The sequence below is a fragment of the Stegostoma tigrinum genome, chromosome 5 (genome assembly GCF_030684315.1).
Source record: "Stegostoma tigrinum isolate sSteTig4 chromosome 5, sSteTig4.hap1, whole genome shotgun sequence".
NCBI classification, from domain to species: Eukaryota; Metazoa; Chordata; class Chondrichthyes; order Orectolobiformes; family Stegostomatidae; genus Stegostoma; species Stegostoma tigrinum.
This window is the reverse complement of record NC_081358.1, coordinates 15,044,876-15,072,837: the sequence shown is the minus strand read 5'-3', so window position 1 is coordinate 15,072,837 and position 27,962 is coordinate 15,044,876. Positions and strand designations below refer to the sequence as shown.

Sequence of the window (27,962 nt, the reverse complement as noted above, 5' to 3'; positions counted from 1 at the left end):
AAGAAAAAGGAAAGTAAAGAAATAACTAATTCCCTCATTTTCATTCCCAGCTAAGATACATACACTACAGGAGCAAATTGAACCTGTACGAAAAACAAAATCAAAATGCTGGAGATCACAAAAGGTCAGGCAGTATCCATGGCGAGAAAGCAAGCTAATGTTTCACGCCTAGATGAGGATGCTGCCTGACTTTGTCAAGCAGCCCCACACTGAAAGACATTGAGCTGGTCAGATTGGTAGGTTGTCCTATCAGCTAGACAGCTCAGGAACTGAGTCTAACAGTGAGATATTTTATTCATACTAAATAGGATCTCAGCGCTTTGTAAGGCTCGAGAGATCTCAAAAGTGGTCAAATCCTAGGTCAAGTCTGCTCTCCTTTTAAACAGAAAATATGTATGGTCCCAAAACAACAATTGTACCAATTAGTAAAGCAGCAATATTTGTTTATTTCTGAGGAATATTATATTTTTAAAATATAGCAATTGGGTCCACTGATTAAGAAGAAAGGTGTGAGTAAACGAGGAAGCGTTTTAAAAAGAGGTAACCTCAGGCATTGATAGGAAAAATCAACCATTTACATGCTTTCAGCTCCAGGACAGCTTTGAAAATGTATTATTCACACAAAATTTGTAGGATAACAACTGAAAGCAAAAACTTTTTTGTTAAATCCAGCAAATCTTGAAGATTTTCTCTCATAAATAATGTCATTGAATCACTGCTGTCTGTGAAAGTGGAGAATTCTTGCTGGAAGATGGGTTGTTGTGGGGCTTAGAGTGTAAATACGAATTAAGTTTATTTGAAGAGAGCAATTATTCCATCATTTACCAAAGATTGATTTGACCTCAAAGTGTATTTTTTTTCGAAAGCAACAACTATTTCATCCGGCATGAGATGTGTAGTATTTGTCAATCATCTGCCAGTAATTGTCATCCCCATATAAGCAATTTCTCCATAATTTCATGTGATAAAATATATACTATTGAATAGCAGGACACTCCTGAGTCTGTTGAATTCCCCAGTGCTCGCTCTCTGTCACACACACACACATACACATGCGCCATCACTCCCTCAAGGCTCGCCTCCCATCCAGCACATCCCCTAAATGCATGTTTACGGCACACAGAAACGTTTGCAATGGCGACAACTCTGATTTCTGGAGATTATATGGTAACAGGAAGGCACTGTCATTGACTCCAGATCTCCCATACTGTTGCAGATGAAGGAAGCTGTCCTCTGTTAACACGAATCACTGATAGATAGTGCATGGAAGTGCTTGCCTCTCTCTCTCTCTCCCCTCCCTTTTCTATCCGCACACAGACTTGTTCTGTGGAGGTCCGCCAGGTGAGCTGCTGATCTTAGCTGAAGTGCCGGAAAGCGAACGGTTGTGAAATGAAATGTGTTGCTGATGAATTATGAAAAATAAAGGAGGGAAGTCGGTGTGTAGTCTAGCAGCTTGCAGCTGACGGCTTTGAAGAAAAAAACACGTTCGTGACGATGAAGAGAAGACTAATCCTGAATCTATTAGTTAAATTGCTAATGACTGCAGTAAGGCTGGGAGCTGCCTGGTGTTTTGAACTCTGCCATATCGAACAGCAGGGAAACGATGCCCTGTCGTCAGAGGATGAACTCCTGCTGCCCTGTGTGATGTGTAAGGTCATACCTCCCCCATCTGACCGAATGTTCGAACCGACTGCTCCCACTACACTTAACCTTTAGCCCCGGGGGAGGGTGTTAGTCCAGTTTTCAAAGTGTGAGAGACCTCGAGTCTTCTGAAATAAAATGGGATGCAGCCCGAATTCTGTGCGTTTTATTGTCAGAATAAAAGCTTCCAAATTCCCACTCGAACCATCCAGAACACTCCCCACGTTGGCGAACGTGCTGGTCAGTCCCCAGGAATGCCAAGTTGTGGCGGAGATGCGTTCTACAGGCGGACATGCAGAAGTTTATTTGACGTGCTTTTTGCTTAGCTGCCAAAACATCCCGTTGAGCCTTAGAGAGGGAAAACGGAGCTGGTTGTTGCCAACTCGCGAGAGAGGTGAAAATATGAAATGATATAATCACTGTGGCAACGCAAGATCGCATGGGTGAAGAACAGAGCTGAAGACAGAGAATGGGCAAGGCTGGAATATACCTGGCTGGAATCCCCAAGCTTAGAAATCACTCCTTGTCTCAAACAATGGCCGCGAGTCACTAACCCTGATTATATTCACTGTACGTTAGAAGGTGAATTCCCAAAGCACCACACCCAGGATGGAATTTTTTTTCTCCCCCCCCCTTCACCTTCACCGCCGACAGTAACCAGGTTTACCCCTCAGTGATACAAGTTACAGCACGTTAATCATCTTCTCTCCACGCAGCTCTTCCAATTGGCCTTCGGAGTGTCCATATGTTTATATGCGCTTCCCCATGGGTTTGTGATTCATGGTTTTAAATGGAAACATTTTCGTGTATGCCGGTGCTGTGTTTGGGCACCTTTGCAAGTGTTTTGTTACCATCAGACCGATGGTGCAAGGCGGCCTTTCCCCCCGTTTGCGTTCGTGTGGGTTTCTATGTGTTTTTGGTATTTTTACAGATGGTGAGGGTCGAGTCTCGGGGGGCTCTGCGCATGTATGAAAGAGCCATGACTTTGATGAATGCCGTACTGGTGGTGGAGGAGGGAAGAAGCGGAAGAGGTCGCAGGCTTCAAAACATTCCGGTGTTTTGTGTGTCTCAAAAGGAACCGCCTCGAAGCAATCCACCGCCCAGCGCATGTCTGGTGGGAGCTGACCCTGCATCAACTTTCCTCCAACTGCAAGATTCAGGTTCAAGGCGGACCGAATCCCGGTTAGATTCCAGCTTTGTGTATGCTGTTCGAGGCAGACTGAAGGCGCTCTGCCGGAAGCGGTACACGAGGTGGACAGTAGAACGCCCCCTTCATAGGCAGTGACTGTTCATGGGGGGCGATCCTGAGTCACCCGGGGCGGAAGAGAGTGGTTCCCAGTCTCTGGAATGCCGCCTCCAAGCGAACAGCCTCTACACAGTTTCTTCCAGCCACACCAAACTGAGAAGGGGGGCGTGCGGAAATTCTGTGATCAGCACTAATAGCAGTCCCGGCCACAAAGAGTAAAAGAGTGGGTTTGCCAGGGGTTCCCTGACATTCCCCGGGATGTCGGTGAGGATTTTTTTTTGCATAAAGTCCTGTACCCATGCAGGTCAAGCTTTTGTCCAAAGAAAGAGTGCTCCAATTCAATCCTATCCCTGTCTCATGCTCACACAGCACCAGACATGCACATCTCCGTAAAATATTTAACTTGCGGGTTGAAAAGTGTTGCGTTGCATCCTTGCAGATTTCTTTCTCAATGAAGAAGGAATTTGAAATCAAGAAACAAGAAATTCCCGCATGGAATTACACACAGTAAGCCATCAACATGTATTTATCCCATCCACCCTTTCCAATTACAACTCCAATACATAACGTTGATCACAGAATCCGGTAGCTCTGAATGGGAGATGAACATGACCAAACCTCCCTCCCCTTTCCCCATAATAATCTACAAATTTGAAAGTTCAGTCTCAACGTGGTGAGTACGCACAAAATTATGTCGGAACGTGCTGCAATAATTTCTTCAACTTTTCCCACGTCGACTTTCACCTACCCCCTTCCCTACCCTCCCAGTATGAAGCGCGGATCGCCAGCATTGAAAGGCAAAGATGCTGCTTTATTCACTGCGAGAACCAGCTGCAAGGCTGACAATAACCCGCTTTATATACAGAAGCAACTTGAATCCAATTCAAGCCGATGCCCCTTGTGCCAGGAGCGGGGGGGGGGGGAGAATAATCAATCCCAAGCATGGAGAATTTGTGTCTTCTTATTTTAAAAAAAGCCTTGAGTCGGACCAGACGATATGACACCTGAAAAGTGACTCGGGAATTACTGAATGTTCCAGACACAATTTGAAAAAAAAACACAGCGGAATTTGCGCTGCAGCAGGAAACTCGCCTAAAAAAATCGAGCGAACCATTTGTCATTTCCGCCACTGTTGCTTCCACTTTAAACGGTGGGAACCGAATAAAATGTAGAATGGCTGGCTGGGAACTCGCAAATGAATATTTAGAAAGAGACAAAGTTTTCTCCTTTTATATTCAAAAAAAGGCAACTGACGTTTTCTGCTCGTTATAACAAGAGAATCGAAATTTGAAAAGGAGAAAAAAAAAGCCGTTGTCTGTCGGGACGTTAAACAGAGCAGATTTCAAATTCTGGAACATGCACATGTATACCAAGCAACTAACTCCCCTGAGCACAGTCTGTGTTTCAGGACCAGACTTTGTAAGATCCCATTCAGTGATTTCTCATCTTGTTCCATTAACACATGACACCTTACGCTTGTATCAGTCCCGCTCGACGGCTGAAAGGAGATCTAAACACGTCTCATTAATGAGACTTAAGCGCTGCATATGAATTCTATTCTCTTGCCTCTGTGCATAGAACACCTACAGCATCTCCTGCTGCATCTTTCGACCTTAAAGTGGGAGCATTGTGCAAAAAAAATGTGACCAAAAGCACAACAGCCCCTGTTCACCAGTTCCCAAATTGGATGTTACACGCGTCAGTAATTAAACGGTGCAAATTAAGCAGCTCCACTGTAAGCGGTCATTAAGCATTTTAACCCAGGAAATCCCCGAGCCCTCTTCTCAACCCGTCTTAGCCGGATCGTGATCACTGACTGCTCGAAATTCAAATAGTTAAGGGATATATGAGGCAACTCACGTATCCTATTGAGCATTCTGCAAGAATATTTATTGAGCCTAAGCTCGATTACTGCATTGAACGCCAACCCCAGCAAGTCCAATGCATTCTGTCAGTTTCCCAGCATCTCAAATAATACCAATTGCTCTGCTTCCTTATATTCTATATATATATATATATATATATATATATATATATTTCCGCTATTATTCTGTGCAGGTGGTTCCTCTTGTGCCTGAGGGATAAGATGTGTTGGGGAGGGACGCGGGAGAAGCCAAAACCTACCTTCCACACATGTGATCGTAAATAAAAAGACAAGGTAGGAAAATATAACTCCACTTTTCGTCCCCATCGCCTTCCCGATGAAAGAGAGCCCGTGCCTGCAGCATTTACAGCATCCTGTTCGAGAAATGGATGTCAGCGAGCGTTCAGTTGAAATCCCCTGTATTTTGCAGGTCGGTTTCATACTGGTGGCAATCTGGCGGTGTCGGATGTGTAGCGTGTTTGTCGCCGACCAGTTTTCGCTTGTTGGTCCGCGGCACACGAACACTACTGCGAGTGAATGTGTTTCTGGGATACCACAGCAACCTTGAACGAGGACTCAACCATCTCAACCAACGGGGGCACAGACTCCAGGCTCCTTCCCACTTGCCTTGCCTGTCTAAATCCTAAAGTGCACCAAAGAGGGAGAGGGCGACAAAATTCCCACAGCTCGTGGCTCGCCAACTCCTAGAAAATATACCAACTCCCCCCACAAAAAAATGAGGCGTGGTGGGGGGGTGGGAGATGGTTGATTGCAGGGAAGGGGAGGGGGGGTGAATAATAGCGTGTAATTAAACATTTAACTTCAAAGCGGCAACGTCAGAAAGAGAAATATTTTAAATTCATACACTCTGCGGATCGATATTGCCCACACGCCGTGCCAGAGGCCCGAAAGAACACGCAGATACAATTTAAGCATCACCGGAAATTAGGTGCGACGGATTAAAGAGGTTTTTGTTCTTTCTGAAGGGGGGGGGGCGCACCTGTACTCTATCTCCACCGAAAATTGCGTGGTCGTTAAACAGGAAGATAGGAGGGAGACTATCTCTCCGACACAATGTACTGTTTTGAGGTGATTTACAAATCCATTGGGCTAAGCAGCTTGTCAGTATTGAGGTGACATGCATGTCAGTTTCTAGGGGCTTCCCTGATATTCGGTGGGGGGTGGTCGTATTTAAGTTCACTCTGACAGAAAGGGGCAATCAGTATCCGAAACCATGGACTTGCAGTCATCATCACCTTCACTATTCTGTGTGTGTGTTATTACCGCTTCTTGCACTTGACAACAATATCATCGCGCGACGCCCATTCCCATGTTAATCTTGTTGCCTGAAAATAAATTCGGTGGCGCTCGGATTTCATTCTGAATTCTCGGAACGGGTTAAAGGAGTTCATCAGAAGAACACTGGTGCCACCTACAGGCTGTGAAGCGATGACCTGATACCAATCCTGGCGTTGAGCCACGGCTCGGAGCTGATTCACAAGATTTCCCGCTGTAATACCCTTAACACAGAGATCTGCCAGGGAAACAAGTAGTTGGCGAATAATGAAATCATTTTACACGCATGGCCTTTACTTGGATGCTTTCGTGTGTTGTAATAGCCTCAACTTTGGGAATGGGGAATATACCGCCAACCAATTCTGATAATGGATTTTAGTTGTGTGGTAAAATAGGTAAGCGATATTTCTAAAGTTGGATATGTCAATGCACTTGAACGTTTAATAAAAATAGCTCCGAGAAAGAAACATTATGCTGCAGAATCGATTTGCTCTAAGTGCTTTGGACCCAAAAGTTTTCGGCTGGTGATTGTTAATCATAAAATGCTAGTACATGGTGAACCGGGCTCTGAGTCCCAGTGTTCCTGTCAGCAGTTGTCTCGTCTGTTCCATTCGCCTGCTCTGTCCCGGCAACTCCGATTCACGCTTTTTAAATAACTCAAATCCTCTTCTGAAAATTCCGATTGAATCTGCCATCACGGGCGTTTCAAGCTTTATTTTCAGGCCATTAAAAAAAGTCCTCACCTCTGATTCACCTCAAATCCATTCCAGCTTTTCTGTTCACACAGTATACTGAGCTGTATTGAATAAAATGCACATAGTTCGAGATTGATAGCATTCGTCAATAAGCATGCTTAAACCGAGACACTAGCCAGCAATTCATCTCCTGCCTGTTACTGCGAGGCTTCGCTCTTTCTCCACGACAGCACCATCAGTGGGCTGGTCAGCGACTGTGAGGGCATACTTAGGCCCAGAAATTTATATTGCTCCAATATAACCGTGTCCGACACGCAACTTAATATAAGGTGTTTGCAGATATGTATATTCCTTGAGGCAACATAGTCCCTTCTCAGAGTTTTGTTAGCCTTCAGTTGAAAGTTTGTACAGAACAGATTGAAGCCTACAAAAAAACAATTGTATTTTCGCTGTTGGTAAGCTGTCCTGTTAGGTGTCCTGCGAAGCACATATCAAATACTATACCTACAACTAGTTCTTATCGTATCTTTAAGCAGCACGTCAACGCACGATATCTTGCTGTCTGTTACAAACTGTCTTGCGTCTTAGGCGAGAAGACGTACCTATCTCTCCCCCTCTCTGATGAAGGGTCTAGGCCCGAAACGTCAGCTTTTGTGCTCCTGAGATGCAGCTGGGCCTGCTGTGTTCATCCAGCCTCACATTTTATTATCCTATCTCTCCCCCTTCTCGCTCTCGGCCTTTCCTCTTCCCCTTTCTGTACTCTCTGTCTATCCTTTCCTCCTACTCGCTCAATATATTGAGACCATGTATCTGCCTCTCACGCCCCTGTTCCTGATGCCCTAGCCTGTTGTCTATCAGGCAGGTCTCCCTTCCACACATAACATCACCTGAAATCATTCATTTTTCTATCAAACGCACCTTTTACTGCTTTTCCCCCGAGGTTTTTTTTCTCTTGAGCATGTTCGTTCCTAGACCCGCACACATAACCAGCATTATCCCCCACATAAATAAGTGGCGAAGTCATTTATTTGTCATTAATATTTATTAGCTCAGAAACAGATTAATTGGACAGAACGCAGGCTAAAAATACGCAGTGATAGTATTATTATCTCGGATTTCTAGGGAATGAAGTGACAATGTAGATTTTTCGTGATGAATATGCGCAATTACACGAGTCTTTTAATTAAACATATTTTTCTGCATGATATATAACTCGTAATGAAAGCAGATAAAGAAACCACACGTTAATGAACTGATATGTCGATGCTGGCAATCTTAGTTTAACTCAAGGACCTAAAAAATTACCAATATGCATTCCACGTGGACATTTTTTTATAACATTGATGCGTTGTGAAACAAAAGTAAATTACATCGATTTGGAATTGTTTTTAAACTGTTGTCCGTCAAGCATATGTCTTCTGATGGTGAACACGCCTGACGGAGCATTGTACAGCAGTTCACGATTTGACCAGAAGGGCCGCTGTTGAGCACAGTGGCGTCACGGTAGCCGAATAAATGCGTGTGGGTAAATTTCCACTTAGTTACGTGTGGAAATACATGAACTGTCCTCTTCGAAGTACTCACTCATTAGTTTTTCCGCATGATTCGAGCACTCTTACTGAACTGCACAAAGTTTCAAATTACAGATTTCAATACAGAAAATGCACATGCAAATACATTTCTTCGGTAAACAGGTCTAAAAATTTCTTCTTATCAGAGCTTGCAGCTGTACTTAAATGATCCCAAAGGTTTCGCCCCCCCCGTTACCCTACATGGGAATCCACTGAACATATTGATTAAGCTTATTGTGGTGAACATGTTGTAGAAGAAATACTTGAAATTGTCTTTTGAACTTGTTCAATCTTGCGCAACTGCGATTTGTTTTGATCCGGTTTTACAGATTTATCTTGCAACATTGCTATAATTAACCCTTGCAAAACCGAAAAGCCGGCGTCTCCATACTCTAGTCAAAATGAAATCCTCTCGCTCCTGAAATGAGCCTCACGTTTCTTCCCCTCCCAATTTTTGTTTTAGAATTCTGCAACCATTCAGTTCAGCTCTATAAAGTGTTATTCATCAATCATACTCCACTGCTCTTTCATCGTGCAATATTTCCTTTCGAAGTATGTATTCTTTCCCATTTTGAAATTTACGATCGAACCGAAAAACAACTTTATCTGCCCCTTATATTCTTTGTCAATTATCAATAACCCATGATACCCGATCTCCTCTGCAGCGACAACAGTCTCCTCATCATTTCACGACAATTCATAATTTTAAATACCTCGATGTGGACTTTCCACTTAGCGGTATTCGGAAACAAAACTTCAAATCGGTGAAATCGGATCAAGAGACTCCAATGTTTGAAGAAACAAACAGTACAAATTGGGTTTCTACAGTCTTTGTATCCATACGAAATGCAACATTGTTCCGTCAACAAAATTGACCATATCCCCAGCTTGAACTAATGACCGCTGGGAATGTTCGTTCTTTGCAAAAGTTTTGCCAGCTTTCAATGAACTATTTTTTTTAAAAAGGTCTTTTGTCGGGGGTTCAAGTTCCTTTTTTCAAAAAAGTTTGCACAAGGGAAAAAAAATCCTTCTGTACCCAAATATAACTAACAAATCGTACAGTGTTTTTAAACAAGCGATTGTCAGCTTATTTATTATTTACTAACAAACGGGCTGAAAAACAAGTCATCTCTTTTAAATGCACCTAGGGATATTTTGAACCAAAATATAATTACGAAATGCTGCTAGTTCTTGGCAGATCATGGAATGACTAAATCTTTATGGCACAGTCGTTTAACAAAGTAATATACAAATAAGCTTCAAGCAAAAACAGGAGAGAATCTTCTCGAAAGTAATGCAACTTTGGGTGCAATATGCATCTAAGTAAATACTGCATGGAAAGCAGGCACTCAGTTCAGTCTCCCCTTTATCTACTGTGCTTTATGAAGCACAAATCAGCTGCTCTCGTCTCCACATTATTTCAATGCCTCATCTTGATGTCAACCACCACATCTTCTGTGCATCCAAGGACATGACGTCTTTCCAGAATTTGGCACAATATTACATCTTGGGCCAAACAAGCGGTTTGACTTGTTTTGTTGGGAAGATCCTGCGAGAGTTCAAAGAACTCAGGGCGGTTCTGTGGCTCAGTGGTTAGCACTGCAGCCTCACGGCCCCAGGGACCCGCGTTCGATTCCAGCTTTTGGCGACTGTCTGTGCGGAGTTTGCACATTGTACCCGAGTCTGCGTGGGTTTCCTGCGGCTGCATCGATTTCCTCCCACATGTCCAAAGATGTGCAGGCTAGGTGGATCAGCCATGCTCAATTGCCCATAGCCTGCAGGGGTGTGTGGGTTATAAGGGGATGGATCGTGGGTGGGATGCTCCAAGGGGTTGTGTGGACTTGTTGGGCCGAAGGGCCTGTTTCCACACTGTAGGGAATCTAATCTAAACGGTGACACCTTTTGGAGTGCAGCCCACTGTCTCCTGAAGGTGGCAGGATGGATAGATATAGGTAATACTCCTGCTTTGTTGGGCAAATTATTGAATAGAAGAGCAGGGATGTAATGCTATTACCACATAAGACACTAAAATAATGAGGCATTTGGATCCGGTTCACAGAGAAGACCAGTTTCTCTAGCTGAGATGTTAATTATGAACTGGTACAGATTTAAGGTGTTAAATGGAATGATTAGAGGGGACATGAGGAAAACTGTTTTCACCCAGAGGTTAGTCAGTGCTGGAATTCACTGTCCTGTTTGGCAGCTGAGGCAGAAACCCTGAGACATTTAAATAAACTTGGAGATTTATATGGTAACACAGTGTAGAGCTGGAGGAACACAGCAGGCCAGGCAGCATGGGAGGAGCAGGAAAGCTGATGTTTCAGGTCACGACCCTTCTTCAGAAATGGGGTGGGGAAGAGGGCTCCGAAATAAATGCTGACTCTATAAATGCTAACAAGTTCATATCTCTGCCTCTAATGTCCCGTTAATCCGTTTTACTCTGTTTGACTGGATCACTTGCATCTCCATAACTAAAATTGGATTACTCTTTGATTACTGCCTTGGACCTTAACACCATGTAGTTGAAGTATGACTTCCTTCAAATTGGTGGGCCATCATTTGCTGAGGGAATGAATTAAACCATGTCGGCTGTTCATCTCCATGCATTAAGGAGTTTATTATGTTTTTACATTGAAAATTGCTGAAAATGGGAGTTGATAATGCTGTAGTGAAAGAAACAGGGTCCCAGGTAAACAGGATTAACAGCAAGATATCTCCTTAGCCAAAAAGATTGTGAAATTACCATCATGAGCTCTAGGGTAAAAGTAGTAATTGTACTGCCTGGTTCCATGACAAATCAAGTACAGAAAGACAAATGGGGGGAAATAGATTAAATGTGAACATACAAGATTGACTGTAAAAACCAAAACAATTTTTTTTTATATTTTACTGTTTTAATTCTTCAATATGCCAGATATATAAACGAATAGTGTTGCATACTGAATACATCATTAATAGGGTACTTATATTGAAATGAGAAGGAAAAATATGCATCTTTAAAGTGTTATTCATGACCACATGCTTTACAGCCAGTGTCATACTATTTTATTGTAGCTACACATGAGCAACACATAAAAAAAGCTGCAATTGCATACAAGTTCAGACAACCAGCACGGTGATAATGCCCAGATAATCAATTGTTGAAATGTTGTTATGTCATTTTGACTAAAACACTACTGTTCTTTTTTCTTCATGGGATGTCAGCATTTCTGACTAGGCCAGTATTCATCCTAATTGCCATCAAATACATTATGCTGAGCTGCCTTCTTGAACTGCTACATCCTTGGAGTAGAAGTAAATCTATAGTAATGTTACACGTAGAATATAAGACCATAAGACATAGGAGTGGAAGTAAGGCCATTTGGCCCATCAAGTCCACTCCGCCATTTAAATTATGGTTGATGGGCATTTCAACTCCACTTCCCTGCACTCTCCCCATAGCCCCTGATTCCTAATGAGATCAAGAATGTTAGTTAAACAACAGTGAGGGAACGGTAATATAGTTCCAAATTATGATGTTGCATAGCTTGACAGAAAAGTTTCAGGTGAGAGTGGTCCCATGCATCTCTTTTCTTTGTCCCTCTAAGTGTTGAAGGTGAAAGGTTTGGTAGGTGCCTTTGAAGGAGCCTTGATGAGTTCCCGCAGTGCATGAAGAAGGTATATATTGCTGCCAATGCGAATCAAGATGAAGGAGTGGATGCAAAAGGACTGCCAGTCAACCACGTTGCTTTCTCCTGATAGGTTTCAAGCTTTTTAACTGTTGTTGGAGCTCCATTCATCTAGTCAAATGGACAGAATTTTTTCACGGTTTTGACTCATGTCTTTTTCATGGTGGACAAACATTAGGGAGACGTGGGGAGTTACTTACCATTCGTTTCTAGCCTCTGATCTTTTTTCTTTTGCCATAATATCTATATGACAGGTGCAGCTGTTTTTGGCCAATGATAACTATTAACCCCTCCCCCACCCAGAATGTGTACAGTGTCAGATACCATGATGGTTAAATTTTTGATTAGCGAATGGTAGTCATAATATTCTCTCCTGTTGCTGCAAGTTACTATTTGGCACCTGTGTGACACAAATTTTACTTACAACTAATCAGTACAAGCCAGGATGTTGTCCAGCTATTGTTGCATATGGGGACAGACATGTGTGCTGAAATTGTGTGATCATCAGTGAACCTTCATTCCACCTTACAATGGAAGAGAGGTCAGTGATGAAGTAGTTGAAAATTCTTGGCTCCAGAACACTACAGTGCAGCATTTCCCACAGTGCACTTCATTAAAATGACATGGCACCTATTATCTGAGGGGTGCAGATAACAACTTGTTAAAAATCTTGCCTGACAACACCTCAAAATTGTTAAACCCCCTCAGTAATGTACTGTTATAGCAATCTTAATTTGTGTGTTTTATTTCTGAAGTGGACTTTGAACCCTTAACCTATTCAATTCAGAAGCAAGAACATTATCAACTGTGCCACAGTTGGCATTTAGCTAAGAATTTCTTGGTGCCTTTTCTCAAGCTGGATTTTTGTCAGGCATCTTCCAAACAAGTCAGAACACATAAAACTGACAAGACATATCTTCTGCTGTAAGCTCAGATTGTACCTACTTTTAAAATACAGCAGATGTATGCCATTTATTCAACAGTTAATACAGTCACCAAATTCTGTTCTCTTGTGTGAGGCTAGTGGTGGAGTAGCCCATCTTGGACTGCAACCTTTGGATATTTACATTTAACCTGACATGTACATTCTTCTGAAATTCTTGTGTTGTTTGCATGTAAATATCCTTGAGTGTCATTAGCCTCTTCAACAGTTTTGCAGGAATATACATGCCAATACTGTGGGCTACTTGAAACCCTGTTTCATTTGCCTTGGTGACCGCTACGTAGCCCTTGGATTGGCATATGATCAGCCAGGCAATGAATACATCAAGTTATTTTCTATAGGTGCTTCAACATGAGTGGAACACTGGCTCAGTGGTTAGCTCTGCTGCTTCACAAAACCAGGGACCTGGGTTTGATTCCACTCTTGAGCGACTGTCAGTATGAAATTTGCACATTCTCTCCGCGTCTGTGTGGGTTTCTGCCGGGTGCTCCAGTTTCCTCCCATGGTCCAAAGATGGGCAAACTGGGTGGGTTGGCCATGCTAAATTGCCCCTGATTTTCAGGGTTGTGTAGTTGCTGCATTAGCAATGGGAAATACAGGGTATGGGTCTGGGTGAGATGCTCTTCAGAGGGTCAGTGTGAACCTATTGGGTTGATTGGCCTTCTTCTACACTGTGGGGATGCTGAATATTCCAAAGGACATTATTTATGCAGGCTTCACGCTACTTTTATTTTAATCATGTGCAATTGTAAACATTTAACTTACTATCATAATAATTGAGAGTACCCTTCATCAATTTTGTTTAGGTTCTGCTGGGTGAGATGGTAAGGACTATCAACAAATCTGTTTTTGAGACGTTGTCGATGTGCAGACATGCTACTCTAGTTCTCACCATTTGCTGAAATATAGTAATGATAAGATAATAAAATGTGAGGCTGGATGAACACAGCAGGCCAAGCAGCATCTCAGGAGCACAAAAGCTGACGTTTTGGGCCTAGACCCTTCATCAGAGAGGGGGATGGGGGGAGGGAACTGGAATAAATAGGGAGAGAGGGGGAGGCGGACCGAAGATGGAGAGTAAAGAAGATAGGTGGAGAGGGTGTAGGTGGGGAGGTAGGGAGGGGATAGGTCAGTCCAGGGAAGACGGACAGGTCAAGGAGGTGGGATGAGGTTAGTAGGTAGCTGGGGGTGCGGCTTGGGGTGGGAGGAAGGGATGGGTGAGAGGAAGAACCGGTTAGGGAGGCAGAGACAGGTTGGACTGGTTTTGGGATGCAGTGGGTGGGGGGGAAGAGCTGGGCTGGTTGTGTGGTGCAGTGGGGGGAGGGGATGAACTGGGCTGGTTTAGGGATGCAGTGGGGGAAGGGGAGATGTTGAAACTGGTGAAGTCCACATTGATACCATATGGCTGCAGGGTTCCCAGGCGGAATATGAGTTGCTGTTCCTGCAACCTTCGGGTGGCATCATTGTGGCAGTGCAGGAGGCCCATGATGGACATGTCATCAAGAGAATGGGAGGGGGAGTGGAAATGGTTCGCGACTGGGAGGTGCAGTTGTTTGTTGCGAACTGAGCGGAGGTGTTCTGCAAAGCGGTCCCCAAGCCTCCGCTTGGTTTCCCCAATGTAGAGAAAGCCGCACCGGGTACAGTGGATGCAGTATACCACATTGGCAGATGTGCAGGTGAACCTCTGCTTAATGTGGAATGTCATCTTGGGGCCTGGGATGGGGGTGAGGGAGGAGGTGTGGGGACAAGTGTAGCATTTCCTGCGGTTGCAGGGGAAGGTGCCGGGTGTGGTGGGGTTGGAGGGCAGTGTGGAGCGAACAAGGGAGTCACGGAGAGAGTGGTCTCTCCGGAAAGCAGACAGGGGTGGGGATGGAAAAATGTCTTGGGTGGTGGGGTCGGATTGTAAATGGCGGAAGTGTCGGAGGATAATGCGTTGTATCCGGAGGTTGGTGGGGTGGTGTGTGAGAACGAGGGGGATCCTCTTGGGGCGGTTGTGGCGGGGGCGGGGTGTGAGGGATGTGTCGCGGGAAATGCGGGAGACGCGGTCAAGGGCGTTCTCAATCACCGTGGGGGGGAAGTTGCGGTCCTTAAAGGACCTTTAAGGTTCTTTAAGGACCGCAACTTCCCCCCCACGGTGATTGAGAACACCCTTGACCGCGTCTCCTGCATTTCCCGCGACACATCCCTCACACCCCGCCCCCGCCACAACCGCCCCAAGAGGATCCCCCTCGTTCTCACACACCACCCCACCAACCTCCGGATACAACGCATTATCCTCCGACACTTCCGCCATTTACAATCCGACCCCACCACCCAAGACATTTTTCCATCCCCACCCCTGTCTGCTTTCCGGAGAGACCACTCTCTCCGTGACTCCCTTGTTCGCTCCACACTGCCCTCCAACCCCACCACACCCGGCACCTTCCCCTGCAACCGCAGGAAATGCTACACTTGTCCCCACACCTCCTCCCTCACCCCCATCCCAGGCCCCAAGATGACATTCCACATTAAGCAGAGGTTCACCTGCACATCTGCCAATGTGGTATACTGCATCCACTGTACCCGGTGCGGCTTTCTCTACATTGGGGAAACCAAGCGGAGGCTTGGGGACCGCTTTGCAGAACACCTCCGCTCAGTTCGCAACAAACAACTGCACCTCCCAGTCGCGAACCATTTCCACTCCCCCTCCCATTCTCTTGATGACATGTCCATCATGGGCCTCCTGCACTGCCACAATGATGCCACCCGAAGGTTGCAGGAACAGCAACTCATATTCCGCCTGGGAACCCTGCAGCCATATGGTATCAATGTGGACTTCACCAGTTTCAAAATCTCCCCTTCCCCCACTGCATCCCTAAACCAGCCCAGTTCATCCCCTCCCCCCACTGCACCACACAACCAGCCCAGCTCTTCCCCCCCACCCACTGCATCCCAAAACCAGTCCAACCTGTCTCTGCCTCCCTAACCGGTTCTTCCTCTCACCCATCCCTTCCTCCCACCCCAAGCCGCACCCCCAGCTACCTACTAACCTCATCCCACCTCCTTGACCTGTCCGTCTTCCCTGGACTGACCTATCCCCTCCCTACCTCCCCACCTACACCCTCTCCACCTATCTTCTTTACTCTCCATCTTCGGTCCGCCTCCCCCTCTCTCCCTATTTATTCCAGTTCCCTCCCCCCATCCCCCTCTCTGATGAAGGGTCTAGGCCCGAAACGTCAGCTTTTGTGTTCCTGAGATGCTGCTTGGCCTGCTGTGTTCATCCAGCCTCACATTTTATTATCTTGGAATCTCCAGCATCTGCAGTTCCCATTACCCCTATAGTAATGATAACATGTGTGGTCACAAACACACAATACCTTTTATTGTGTTGATATTTTTATGCATCATGCATCAAACAACATTTGTCTCAAAAAAAATGTTATTTAAGAAGGAAAGATATGGAAGACTGAAATAAATGATGTCCGCGCTCATTTAAAGTTTTCAGAGATACCTCTCTGCCCCCAAGCTCCCTTCTGCCTTTGTTTTTGGATTCATTCAATGCGTTAAAGCAAGACTGTTCCCTTGGACACCAAGATGCTTCATATTGAGCAATCGGGAAGCAATGAGTCATGCCGAGCATCTGCCAGGATATGGATTAATCGAGGTGAGGATTTGTTGGAGCACGAACTGGATTTTAAGTTGCGTTTTCTCCAATGTTGCTATCTATTAACAAGGAAGCGTGAGTTTTCCAAATGAAATGCAGTCACGTTTGCGGCAATTTCCAAAGCAACGTTTCTGATTTTGTGCTTGGTTATTAATCACATAAGGGAAACAGCAACAACTGTGATGTGATTGGCTTTTGAGTGCCTTGTTCCTGTCCTTAATTGACCTGAATTTCAAGTCTTTCCAGCCGCTGCGTATCGTACACCGCTACCAGCTCGGAACCTAATGCTGGTATCTCTCTAAGATAACAAAGTGTGGAGCTGGATGAACACAGCAGGCCAAGCAGCATCTCAGGAGCACAAAAGCTGACGTTTCGGGCCTAGACCCTTCATCAGAGGAGCTCTGATGCTGCTTGGCCTGCTGTGTTCATCCAGCTCCACACTTTGTTATCTTGGATTCTCCAGTATCTGCAGTTCCCATTATCGCTGGTATCTCTCTTCTGTTTTTGCATTATTTGCAGGGCGTTAATGAATTCACCAGGCAGTTTCTCTTTGTCGCATGTTCGGGCTTCTTTCCTCGGTCATCTGCAAGTTTGCAACAAACTTACCTTATCCTTTCAAAAAAGACTTGACAATTTTTCAGCAAACTGGGATTATTAGTCGACGGGCATAACTTTCCGAACAATCACCTTATACACATACATTAAGTACCTACTTTCATCACAGTGCTTAAGGAGCTTTACAATTTGTCGTCTCCGTCAATTTCATTCACAAACAGGTCAAGATTTGGCCTAGCAGAGCAGCGAGAAAGGTGTTAGCGAGCAGTAATTACGTGTTTTCGAAGAGGAAGGGAGGGATGCACTCCCCCCCCGTCCCCCGCCCTCCCGTCGGTGATGTACAGTTAATTCGGTGAGATTGGTTTGGCCTCAGTCGAGCTATGTAAGAAGTTCTGCAGGTAGAAATCGAAGTAATGAGAAACGGCAAACAACGTCTCCAGCATCATTGACAAATTTCATCGCGTAAATTCCGTAGCTGATATCTTTGACCTTTTAATATATAAAGTCCTCAGTCAGAAGGCTGATAAAATATCTTGAGGTAGTCAGTGATGTTTTATTGACAGGATTTGATTCAAGTTGCGTCCAAAGGATTTGCATTTTAATTCAGCTTCACTTTCTGTTTGACTGCGACTCTCAAACACAGAGCCACGCTTCGCAGTGTATTGGCGACAATTAGGTGCAAGGTAAACACTGCAGATGGGAACAGAAAGTTACAAAAGAACAGTGATAGAATAAATATTGTTGTACGTCGAGTTCAGCGTTGAATGCCATGAGGTTATTCATCGTGGACCAGAGTAAACAAATCATCCATTGACTCTATCTACACTTCTGACTGCCTGGGGAAGGCAGCCAACATATTGAAAGACCCTGTCCCATCCGGGTTGTAATCTCTTCCAGGGATAACAAAGTGTCGAGCTGGATGAACACAGCAGGCCAGGCAGCATTAGTGGAATCAAGAGTTAAGGGGATGAGTGGAATCAAGGGTTATGGGGATAAGGCAGGAACAGGATACTGATTGTGGATGATCAGCCATGATCACAATGAATGGTGTTGCTGGCTCGAAGGGCCGAATGGCCTACTCCAGCACCTATTGTCTATTGTCATTTTACGAGCACAAAAGCTGACGTTTCGAGACGAGACCCTTCATCAGAAAAGGGGGAGCGAAGTTTCTGAAATAAATAGGGAGAGAGGGAGAGGCGGATCAAAGATGGATAGAGGAGAAGATAGGTGGAGACGAGACAGACAAGTTAAAGAGGCAGGGATGGAGCCAGTAAAGGTGAGTGTAGGTGGGGAGGTAGGAAGGGGATTGGTCAGTCCTGGGAGGACAGACAGATCAAAGGGCTGAGATGAGGTTAGTAGTTAGGAAATTGGGGTGCGGCTTGAGGTGGGAGGAGGGGATAGGTGAGAGGAAGAACAGGTTAGGGAGGTGGGAACCAGGTGGGCTGGTTTTGGGATGTGGTAGGGGGAAGGGAGATTTTGAAGCTTGTGAAATCCACGTTGATACCGTTAGGCTGCAGGATTCCCAAGCGGAATATGAGTTGCTGTTCCTGCAACCTTTGAGTGGCATCATTGTGGCACTGCAGGAGGACCAGGATGGACATGTCAACTGGGAGGTGCAGTTGTTTATTGCAAACCGAGCATAGGTGTTCTGCAAAGTGGTCCCCAAGCCTCTTCTTGGTTTCCCCAATGTAGAGGAAGCCACAACAGGTACAGCAGATGCAGTATAACACATTGGCAGATGTGTAGGTGAAAATCTGCTTGATGTGGAAAGTCTTGGGGCCTGGGATGGGGCTGAGGAGGAAGGTGTAAGGGCAGGTGTAGCACTTCCTGCAGTTGCAGGGGAAAGTCCCGGATCCAGGAGTGGAATGCCTCATCCTGGGAGCAGACGTGGCGGCAGCGAAGGAATTGGGAATTCTAGGTAGCGGTGGGAGTCATTGGGCTTGAAATGGATATTGGTTTCTAGGTGGTTGCCTGAGATGGAGACAGAGAGGTCCAGGAAGGTGAGGGAGGTCTTAGAGGTAGTCCAGGTGAACTTGAGGTTGGCGTGGAAGGTAATGCCAATGTGGTATGCTGCATCCGCTGTACCTGTTGTGGCCTTCTCTACATCGGGGAAGCCAAGCGGAGGCTTGGGGTCCGCTTTGCAGAACATCTATGCTCAGTTCGCAGTAAACAACTGCACCTCCCAGTGGTTGGCTCAGTGGTTGGCACTGCAGCCTCACAGCTCCAGGTTCCTCTCTCCACAAATGCTGCCAGAGATACTGAGCACTTAGAGCACTTACTATGTTTTATCTCAGCCTTGTAGAAACAATCATAATTTATTTGTGTGTGTATTTTATTGTTTACCTAACAATGAAATCAATGCAAGAAAGCACAGATCATAGTCAGTTCAGAAATATACTATTCCATTCCTTGAATCATGTCACAAACAAAACCCTAGAGAATGTCTTTTACCAGATTCAATTCTACTTTATCTTTATTGCTAATCAGTAATTTTATTCCCATTGTAATTTTGCAAACAACTTCGACTCGACAATAAATAACAGGACAGCAAAGCAGTTCAGTCAAAATAGAAGCATCCTCACCAAAATTCCAATTTTTCATGAGAAAAGTTTAAACCGTTGGATGTTTTGTTTACTCAATTGTTTTGAATGGTGTTCAATCGTCAATTGTTCCATAATTATGACTAAAATTATGCTGTGATTGTCAATGACTGAAAAACAAAGCCATGTGACTGTTGTATCATGAGGTTGTGTGTTGAGTGAAATCATATTCAGATGTGACAATCACTGACAGTCTGAATGGAAAAGGTGTGTGTTAATTGTTAACTCAACCTCCTCCTTTTAATCCTCCTTCTAAATTGCTCGTGAATACCCAGTTGCGGGGATTATGCCATCTTGGTGTGCAAGTTGCACATGAAGATTTGGGATACATGCATCAGCAAGTCCTGAACGTCTCTACCAGAGTTGACCACGGAGATAATCCATTGCTGAAGCACTGCAAAAGACTATTCTGTTTCCCTGTTCAGAAGCTGCAGCTTTGTTTGCAAAAGTGACAGAACATTCTTTTTAAAATAGAGACAACAATCATTAACTATTCATGGCTTAGTTTGATATAAGAAAATTGCTCCCTGATTACTGTGGCTAGGTAGATCACCCTGTTAAGTCACCTGAATCTCTTTATGGATAGACTGCTCCATCCCAAGCAAGATCCTGGTAAATCTCCTCGGTACCCCCTTTCATTGCAATCACATCCTTCCTATAGTGTGGTGACCAGAACTGTACACAGTACTCTGAACGTGGCCTATCCAAAGTCCTGTACAGCTCCAACAGAACATCCTCGTTGTTACAATCAGTTGCCACAACTGATAAAGACAAGCATCCAATATGCTTTCTTAACTACCCTATTAGTCTGTCCTGCCACCTTCAGGGATCTGTGGAGAAGCACCCTAATTTCCCTCTTTTCCTGTCTTGCCATTAATCAAGTACTTCCTTGTCTTGTTAATTGTTCCAAAGTGCATTACCTCATACTTATCTGGATTAAATTCCATCTGCCAATGATCTGCTCATCTGGCCAACCCATCTATATCACCCTGTAGCCTAAGACCTTCTTCCACATTGTCGACCATCTGGCTGTTCTTTGTGTCATCTCTAAACTTACTTATCTTCCCCCCACATTCTTCTATATCATTTCTATATCACAAATGGAATGGGACCCAGTACCTCAGTAACCCCTGAGATACGTCAATGGAGACCAGCCTCTCGTCATACAAACAGCCCTTTACCGACAACCTCTGTTTCCTGTCACTACGCCAATTTAGGATTCAAATTACCAAATTATACTGGATCCCTTATGTTTTTACCTTCTCTTTCAGTCTCCCATACGGAATCTTGTCAAAAGCTTTTGTGAAATACGTATAAGCGATGCTAACTGCAATACCATCAACTACCCACCTGGTGACCTCTCTGAAAAATTCAATCAAATTTGTTAGCCATGACCTCCTTCTGATGAAGCCGTGCTGACCATCCCTGATCAAACCTTGCCTCTCCAAGTGGAGATTCATTTTCTGCAGTAGTTTCCTTACTGCTGATGTGAGACTCACTGGGCTATAATTCCCTGGTTTCTCTCTACCACCTTTCTTGAGAAATGGAACTGAATTAGTCATCTTCTTGCCCTCTCCCACCTTTCCGGTGGCTAGAGAAAATTACAAATTTGAGTCAGAGCCCTTGTAATTTCCTCCATCATCTCTCACAAAGGTCAAGAATATCACTGGAACCCAAGGGTTTACCCATTTTTAAGCGTGCCAAAATCTCCAAAGGCCTTAATCAAGAGCTCCTTCAGAATCTCAGTCCATCTTCCTGAATTTGTTACCTGTATCCTTTTGTATTCATAAAATCCCTACAGTGTGGAAACAAATCCTTTGGCCCATTAAGTCCACACTGATCCCTGGAACATCCCACCCCAACACATCCCTCTATAACCCACCTAATCCACACATCCCTGAACACTATGGACAATTTAGCATGACCAGTCTGCTTAATGTGCCCACCTTTGGACTGTGGGAGGAAACCAGAGCAGCCGGAGGAAACCCACATTGACACGGGGAGAATGTGCAAACTCCACACGGACAGTCACCCGAGGGTGGAATCGAACCTAGTCCCTAGTGCTGTGAGGCAGCAGTGCTAACCACTGACGTGCCATGCTCCTCTTTCTCCAAAATGAAGACAGATGTGAAGTACTCATTTAACACTTGGCCAGTATCATCCAGTTCCATGCATAGATTGACCTCTTGATTTGTAGTGTGCTATATGTTTTCTCCACTTAACCTCTTCCCCTTGATTTCGAATATCTTGGGATTATCCCTAATTTTATCTGCCGTGTTTACTTTAATGGCCCTCTTTATTTTCCTTACTAAAGAGTCTCTTAGGATGTATCCTGCAAATTTTATACTCTATTAGGGCCTCCTTTGATTTGCTGTCTTTGTACGTATTGAATGCCTTTGTTTACCTTCTTACCAGTCCTGAACATTCCTATGTGTCCAGGGTTCTCTGGCTTATTGCTCCTACATGTCACCTGAAAGGTAACACGTTTATCTGTACTCTCACTATTACCATTTTGAATGCCCTCCTCTGTGTGGCAATGCTTTTACCCAGAAGTAGCTGTTCCCAATCTACTTTGGCCAGATCCTGCCTTATTTAATAAAATTTGTGTTACCTAATCCATAGCCTTTTCTTTTGCAGACTGTCTTTTTCTTCTTCCCTAACAAACTTAAAACAAATGGCACTCTGGTCACAATAAATGCTCTCCCACTGCCACTTTGAAAACCTGGTGTTGTTTCCCAGAATTAAGTCTAGCCCTACACTATCCCTTACTGGACCTTCTACATGTTGACATAAAAAGCTCTTTTGAGTATCTTTCAAGAAATCTTCTGCATCTAAAGTCTTTACACTATGATTATCCAAAGTAATGTCACAGAAGTTGAAAACTAATTCAATCCCAGATTATTCTTTCTTGACACCTCAATGAAATTGTCTATTTACCCACTCCTCTATTGCCTATTGACTGTTTTGGTGGCTATAATATTCTTCCAGCATTGTGACTGCTCTCTTTTTATTTCTCACCTCCGCCTACAATACCTTATTTGAAGTCTGTTCCAAAGTATTGACTCTTCTTGCAGCAGCAACTAACCCCTTAATTATAAATGCAACATCTCCTATTTTACACCACTCTCTGTTCTTCCTGAAGATCCTGTACCCCAGCATGTAGAGTTGCCAGTCTTGCCCTTCCCTCAACCATATCTCTGTGAAGGAAGCAACAATGTTGCAATGCCGTGTGTCAACCCAAGCCCTTATCTCATCCGTGTAATTTATAATACTCCTAATGTTAAAGGAGAGACCATCCATCCTTGCCATACTCTCTTAAAACTCAACATGGCCAAACGCCTTATGCCTTGGTTCCTTTAGTGAAGCATGCTGTGACCCTACAGTATTAACACTCTATATACCCTCCCCATGTGGAATGAATTTAAATTCTTCCGAACCAGCCCAGCTCGTCCCCTCCCCCCACTTCATCCCAAAACCAGCTCAGCCTGTCTCTGCTTCCCTAACCTGTTCTTCCTTTCACCCATCCCTTCCTCCCACCTCAAGCCGCACCTCCATTTCCTACCTACCACCTCATCCCCCCTCCTTGACCTGTCCATCTTCCCTGGACTGACCTATCTCCTCCCAACCTCCTCACCTATACTCTCCTCGCTGTCTATCTTGTTTTCCCTCCATCTTCGGTCCGCCTCCCCCTCTCTCCTTATTTATTCCAGTTCCCTCTCCCCATCCCCCTCTCTGATGAAGGGTTTAGGCCCGAAACGTCAGCTTTTGTGCTCCTGAGATGCTGCTTGGCCTGCCATGTTCATCCAGCGCCACACTTTATTATCTTGGATTCTCCAGCATCTGCAGTTCCCATTATCTCCCTCAAGGATGTTGCTCCTAGATTGGTTCAGGTGCAGACTTTCCTGCTTGTACAAGTCCCACCTTCCCCAGAAGCCATCTCAGTGAATCAGAACTCTAAAGCACTCCATCCAGCATCAACTTTTGACCCATGCATTCGTCTGCTCTAGTTTCTATTTTGAACTTGCTAGCGCATGATACCTGGAATAATCCAACCTTTACAGCTTTTGAGTTCCCTCTCTTGAGTCTACTGCCTAGCTCTGTAACCTCTTAATGCAAGGCCTCATCCCTCATTCTCGTTATATCATTCGTACCACTGTGTATTCTGATTTCTGTCTTGTCACCCCTCCCACTACGCCTTCAGGATGCCCTGCAGCCACTCAGTTATATCCCTGACCCTGTTCCAGGGGGACAACAAACCATCCTGGATTCATGGCTGAATCTGCAGAATCGCTTGTCTATTCCCCGAACTATGAAACCCTCGTCGCTACCACTCCTCATTTCTTCTTCCTCCTCTCCCATACAGCCAGGCTGTTTGCGGTGCCAGACATTTGGCTCTGTAGCACTCCCTTGAGGAACCAGGACCTTCATCGGCTTCCAAAATGGAAAACCAATTTGCAAGCCACACCCCAGGGGACATGTGCACTGTCTGTCTGATTCTCTTTGGCTGTCCGGTGGGTGCCCATTCCTTTCTTTTCTCCAGTCCCACGAGCTGTGGTGTAACCACATTTCTAAACCTGTTATCCATGTAGCTAACAGCCTTGCAGATGTGCTGTATATCTCAACCACCACTCCAGCTCTGAAATAGAGCTCAGGTTTCTGCAGTTGGGAACATTTCCTAAACGCATCATTTAGGACATCAATAGGATCCATGACTTCCCACATATGACGTGTCACATATGCAACTCAGTTGACCTCATCTGCTATGACTTAAACTTGAATTTACTTAGTTTTACTTGATAACTTTCTAATTACTTAAACTTAAATAACCCCCTTGATCTTAACTTTATTCTCCTTCTGTTATTCTCTACATTTTACTCATCCCTAGTGCTTCTCAGTTAACCCCTAAGCAGTCGCCCAGCCCTTGGGCCTTGGTCTGCTCCTTCACCCTCTGTCTGTGAAACTACTTAAGAAAACAAGAGAGCAAAGAGAAAAAAAAATCTCTTCTCTTTCCTACAGCAATTGTAATGAGATTAGCCAGGTGGACCTCATAGAAGTAGCAAGAACTGCAGATGCTGGAGTCAGAAACCACACAGTGTGGAGCTGAAGGAACACAGCAGGCCAGGCATCATCGGAGGAGCAGGAAAGTTGAAATTTCGGGTCAGGGCTCTTCTTCAGAAATGGGGAAGGGGGAATGGAGCTCTGAAATAAATAGAGATGGGAGGGTGGGGCTGGGGAAGGTAGGTGGGATGGTGATAGGTGAGGACAAGCAGGCAGTGTTGGGAATTGGTCAGTGAGTAGGTGGAGCAGATAGGTGGGACAGAAGATGGACAGGTTGTGTCAGATCAAGGAGGTGGGGATGAAAGGGAGGGCTTGTCATGGGATGAGGCTGGGAGTGGGGGGATTTTAAAATGAGTGAATTCCGTGTTCAGGATGTAGGCTCCCAAGGCAGAAGATGTGGTGCTGCTCCTTCAGTTTGCATGTAGTGTCACTGTAACACTGGAGGAGGCCCAGGATGGACATGTCATCCAGGGAGTGGGAGGAGGAGTTAAAATGGTTGGTGACCAGAAGGTGTTGTCAAATGCCTGCTTCATCCCATGACTGACCCTCCCTCTCAGCCCACCTCCTTGACCTGACACAACCTGTCCATCTTCTCTCCCACCTATCCACTATTCCCACCTCACTGACCAATCCCCACCACTGCCTACCTGCACTCACCTATCACCATCGCACCTGCCTTTCCCAGCCCCATCCCTCCTCTCTATATTTATTTCTGAGCTCCCTTCTGCCTCCCCATTTCTGAAGAAGTGCCCTGACCCGAAATATCAACTTTCCAGCTTCTCTGATACTGCTTGGCCTGCTGTGTTCCTCCAGCTCCACGCTGTCTTGTGCCTGGACCTCATAGAATATGAGTTCCCTGATAAATGTTGTTAACCTGGTCTAACCAGCGAGCCCTGACTGAGAGATAAGAATAGGAGTATCAAAAATTCTGTTCGCTCCAGAGCTGGCTCTGAGGGAACTGGATCAGTGTCAAAGAGTGTCCAGATGTAAATAAAGGGTGACTTGGTGATGGGATACCAGGCTTTGTGGAATTATTTCATTCCCTACTTCACTTGATTCCCACACTTACCAAATGGCCACATTTCACACTTTTGCGCACTGCTCTGATTTTGTAGAGGACTTCTTTTGTTTTGTACTCACTGAAGGAGCAGGGTGATATTGATAACTTATTTTTTAGATTTCTACCTTTAATTGCACAGAAGTAGCCTCTGTAAGTTGCTTTCAGATTTTTGTGGTCATGAGCTCTTCATTATAGATCCTTGTTCATTACACTGCCTTCACAATCTTGCACATTCTTCTTCCATTCCTTGTAAGAGCCTTGAATTTTCCATTTTGAGGAACCAAATGACTTGAAACAAGAAGATATGAGGTAGATCCTGTAAACTGACTGACGTAGAATTTTCTGTAATCGTTATACGTCTGTGTGATTTGTTCTTTCATTGTATTTTTGTTAATAGAACCTTATTACGGTATGCTCCCTTTACATTACGCTTGTTTTAAAGAATAACTTATCATTCAAAGAACCTACAGGGTAAATATATAGTCTTAACTACCGTAACATGCTCAAGAATGCCTGGTAAAACATTGCAAATTAAGTTACTGCTCAAGGTGAAAGATAATACTTTTAAAATCCTTGTGCATTGTGGCAAATTCATCACCTAATTTTTCAAAGGAATCGCAAAGAAACATTTTCTGTTGCTTGTTGAATGCAATCATTTCTGTATGTCCTGTGGTGTTTGCTTACAGGAAAGCATTTAATTTAAGTTGCCTAAATTATTTATTGATGCATAATTTTAAAACTTCTTGTTGCCTATCTGTATTAACATGTAGATCAAATTTGAGGAACTCATGTGGAGCTGTTGACCAATACAAAAATAATTATAAAGAGTGGTTGTATGTTGGTGTTCAGTTGCTTTTCTAATTGCCTTCATAAATCCTGCAATAAGATATGATGTGCTGCAGTGAAAACACAAATCATGGGCAACAACATGTGGTTTTAATAATGGATTCGTCTGCTTGGTGATTTCTTAATCTCATCTTTCACCTTTTCCGCTAACCAAATAAGTTACCAATGTCAAACATGGGGAGATGATAGCCTGGTGATATTATCACTAGCCTGTTCATCAAGAGATCCAGGGAATTTCCTGGGGACCTGGGTTCAAATTTTACTATAGCAGGTGGCAAAATTTGAATTCAATAAAAGAAATTGGAATTAAAGGGCCCGATGGTCACCATGAATCCATTGCTGGAACAACCCTATCAGGTTCACTGATGCCTTTCAGGGAAGGAAGCTGCCATCCTCGCCTGGTCCACCCTACATGTGACTCCAGACCCAGAGTAATTTCAGACAAGAAGTGAGGCTGAGATAATCTCAGCCAGCACAGGTATTGAAGCCACACCCTGATCTGGCAATACAGTGGCTCTGTGGTTAGCACTGCTGCCTCACAGTGCCAAGGACCTGCGTTTGATTCCAAACTTGGGTGACTGTCTGTGTGGGTTTCTGCCAGGTGATTCAGTTTCCTCCAACAGTCCAGAGATGAACAGGCTAGGTGAATTGGCATGCCAAATTGCCCATAATGTTCTGGGATGCGTAGGTTGGGTGTTTTAGCTGTGGGAAATGCAGAGTCACAGGGAGTGGGATGGGTCTGGGTGGGGTGCTCTTTGGAGGGTTGGTGTGGATTTTTTGGGCCAAATGGCCTACTTCCACAGTGTAGGGATTCTATTCTATGAGTAATGTGGATGATTCTTAACTACCCTCTGGGCAATTAGGGATGGACAATAAATGCTTACCTAGCTAGTGATGCTCACGTCCCATGTATGATTTTTTTTAAATGCAAGCTGTAAGAAGATGGCCATCAACAAGACAAATGAAGATCTTTTCCTAATATTGTTCCTGTCACTAACTCACCCATCTCTCATTTTTAAAGAGTACTTTCTCATATATTGCAGTGTTTATATTCTTCTTCTGTGCTAACACACGTTACAGATTCTTACTCTTACATATCAATCTTATGTTTTTTCCAATTTAAAGTGTTTACTTTCAGTGTTTGATTCACTACATGCTGTTTCCATAGTAGTCATCATAAATTGCCCACTGAGAGTTAAAGAAATTCCAATCAAATTCTGAAACCAAGTTCTAAATATTTTTGAGAAATGGCAACACATCAATCAAACTAAGCACT

General features: G+C 44.5%; 1 protein-coding gene across 1 annotated transcript in view; it reads right to left on the bottom strand.

Annotated features, from left to right (window-relative positions):
- The window catches only part of csmd3b (CUB and Sushi multiple domains 3b), a 1,751,526-nt gene extending 1,746,191 nt beyond the window's left edge, over positions 1-5,335 (bottom strand). Inside the window, exon 1 of the mRNA XM_048529668.2 lies at positions 5,012-5,335. Coding sequence (XP_048385625.1) covers positions 5,012-5,192 — 181 coding nt within the window. The 5' untranslated portion in view covers positions 5,193-5,335. The remainder of the gene's footprint in view (positions 1-5,011) is intronic.
- Positions 5,336-27,962: the final 22,627 nt, after the last annotated feature.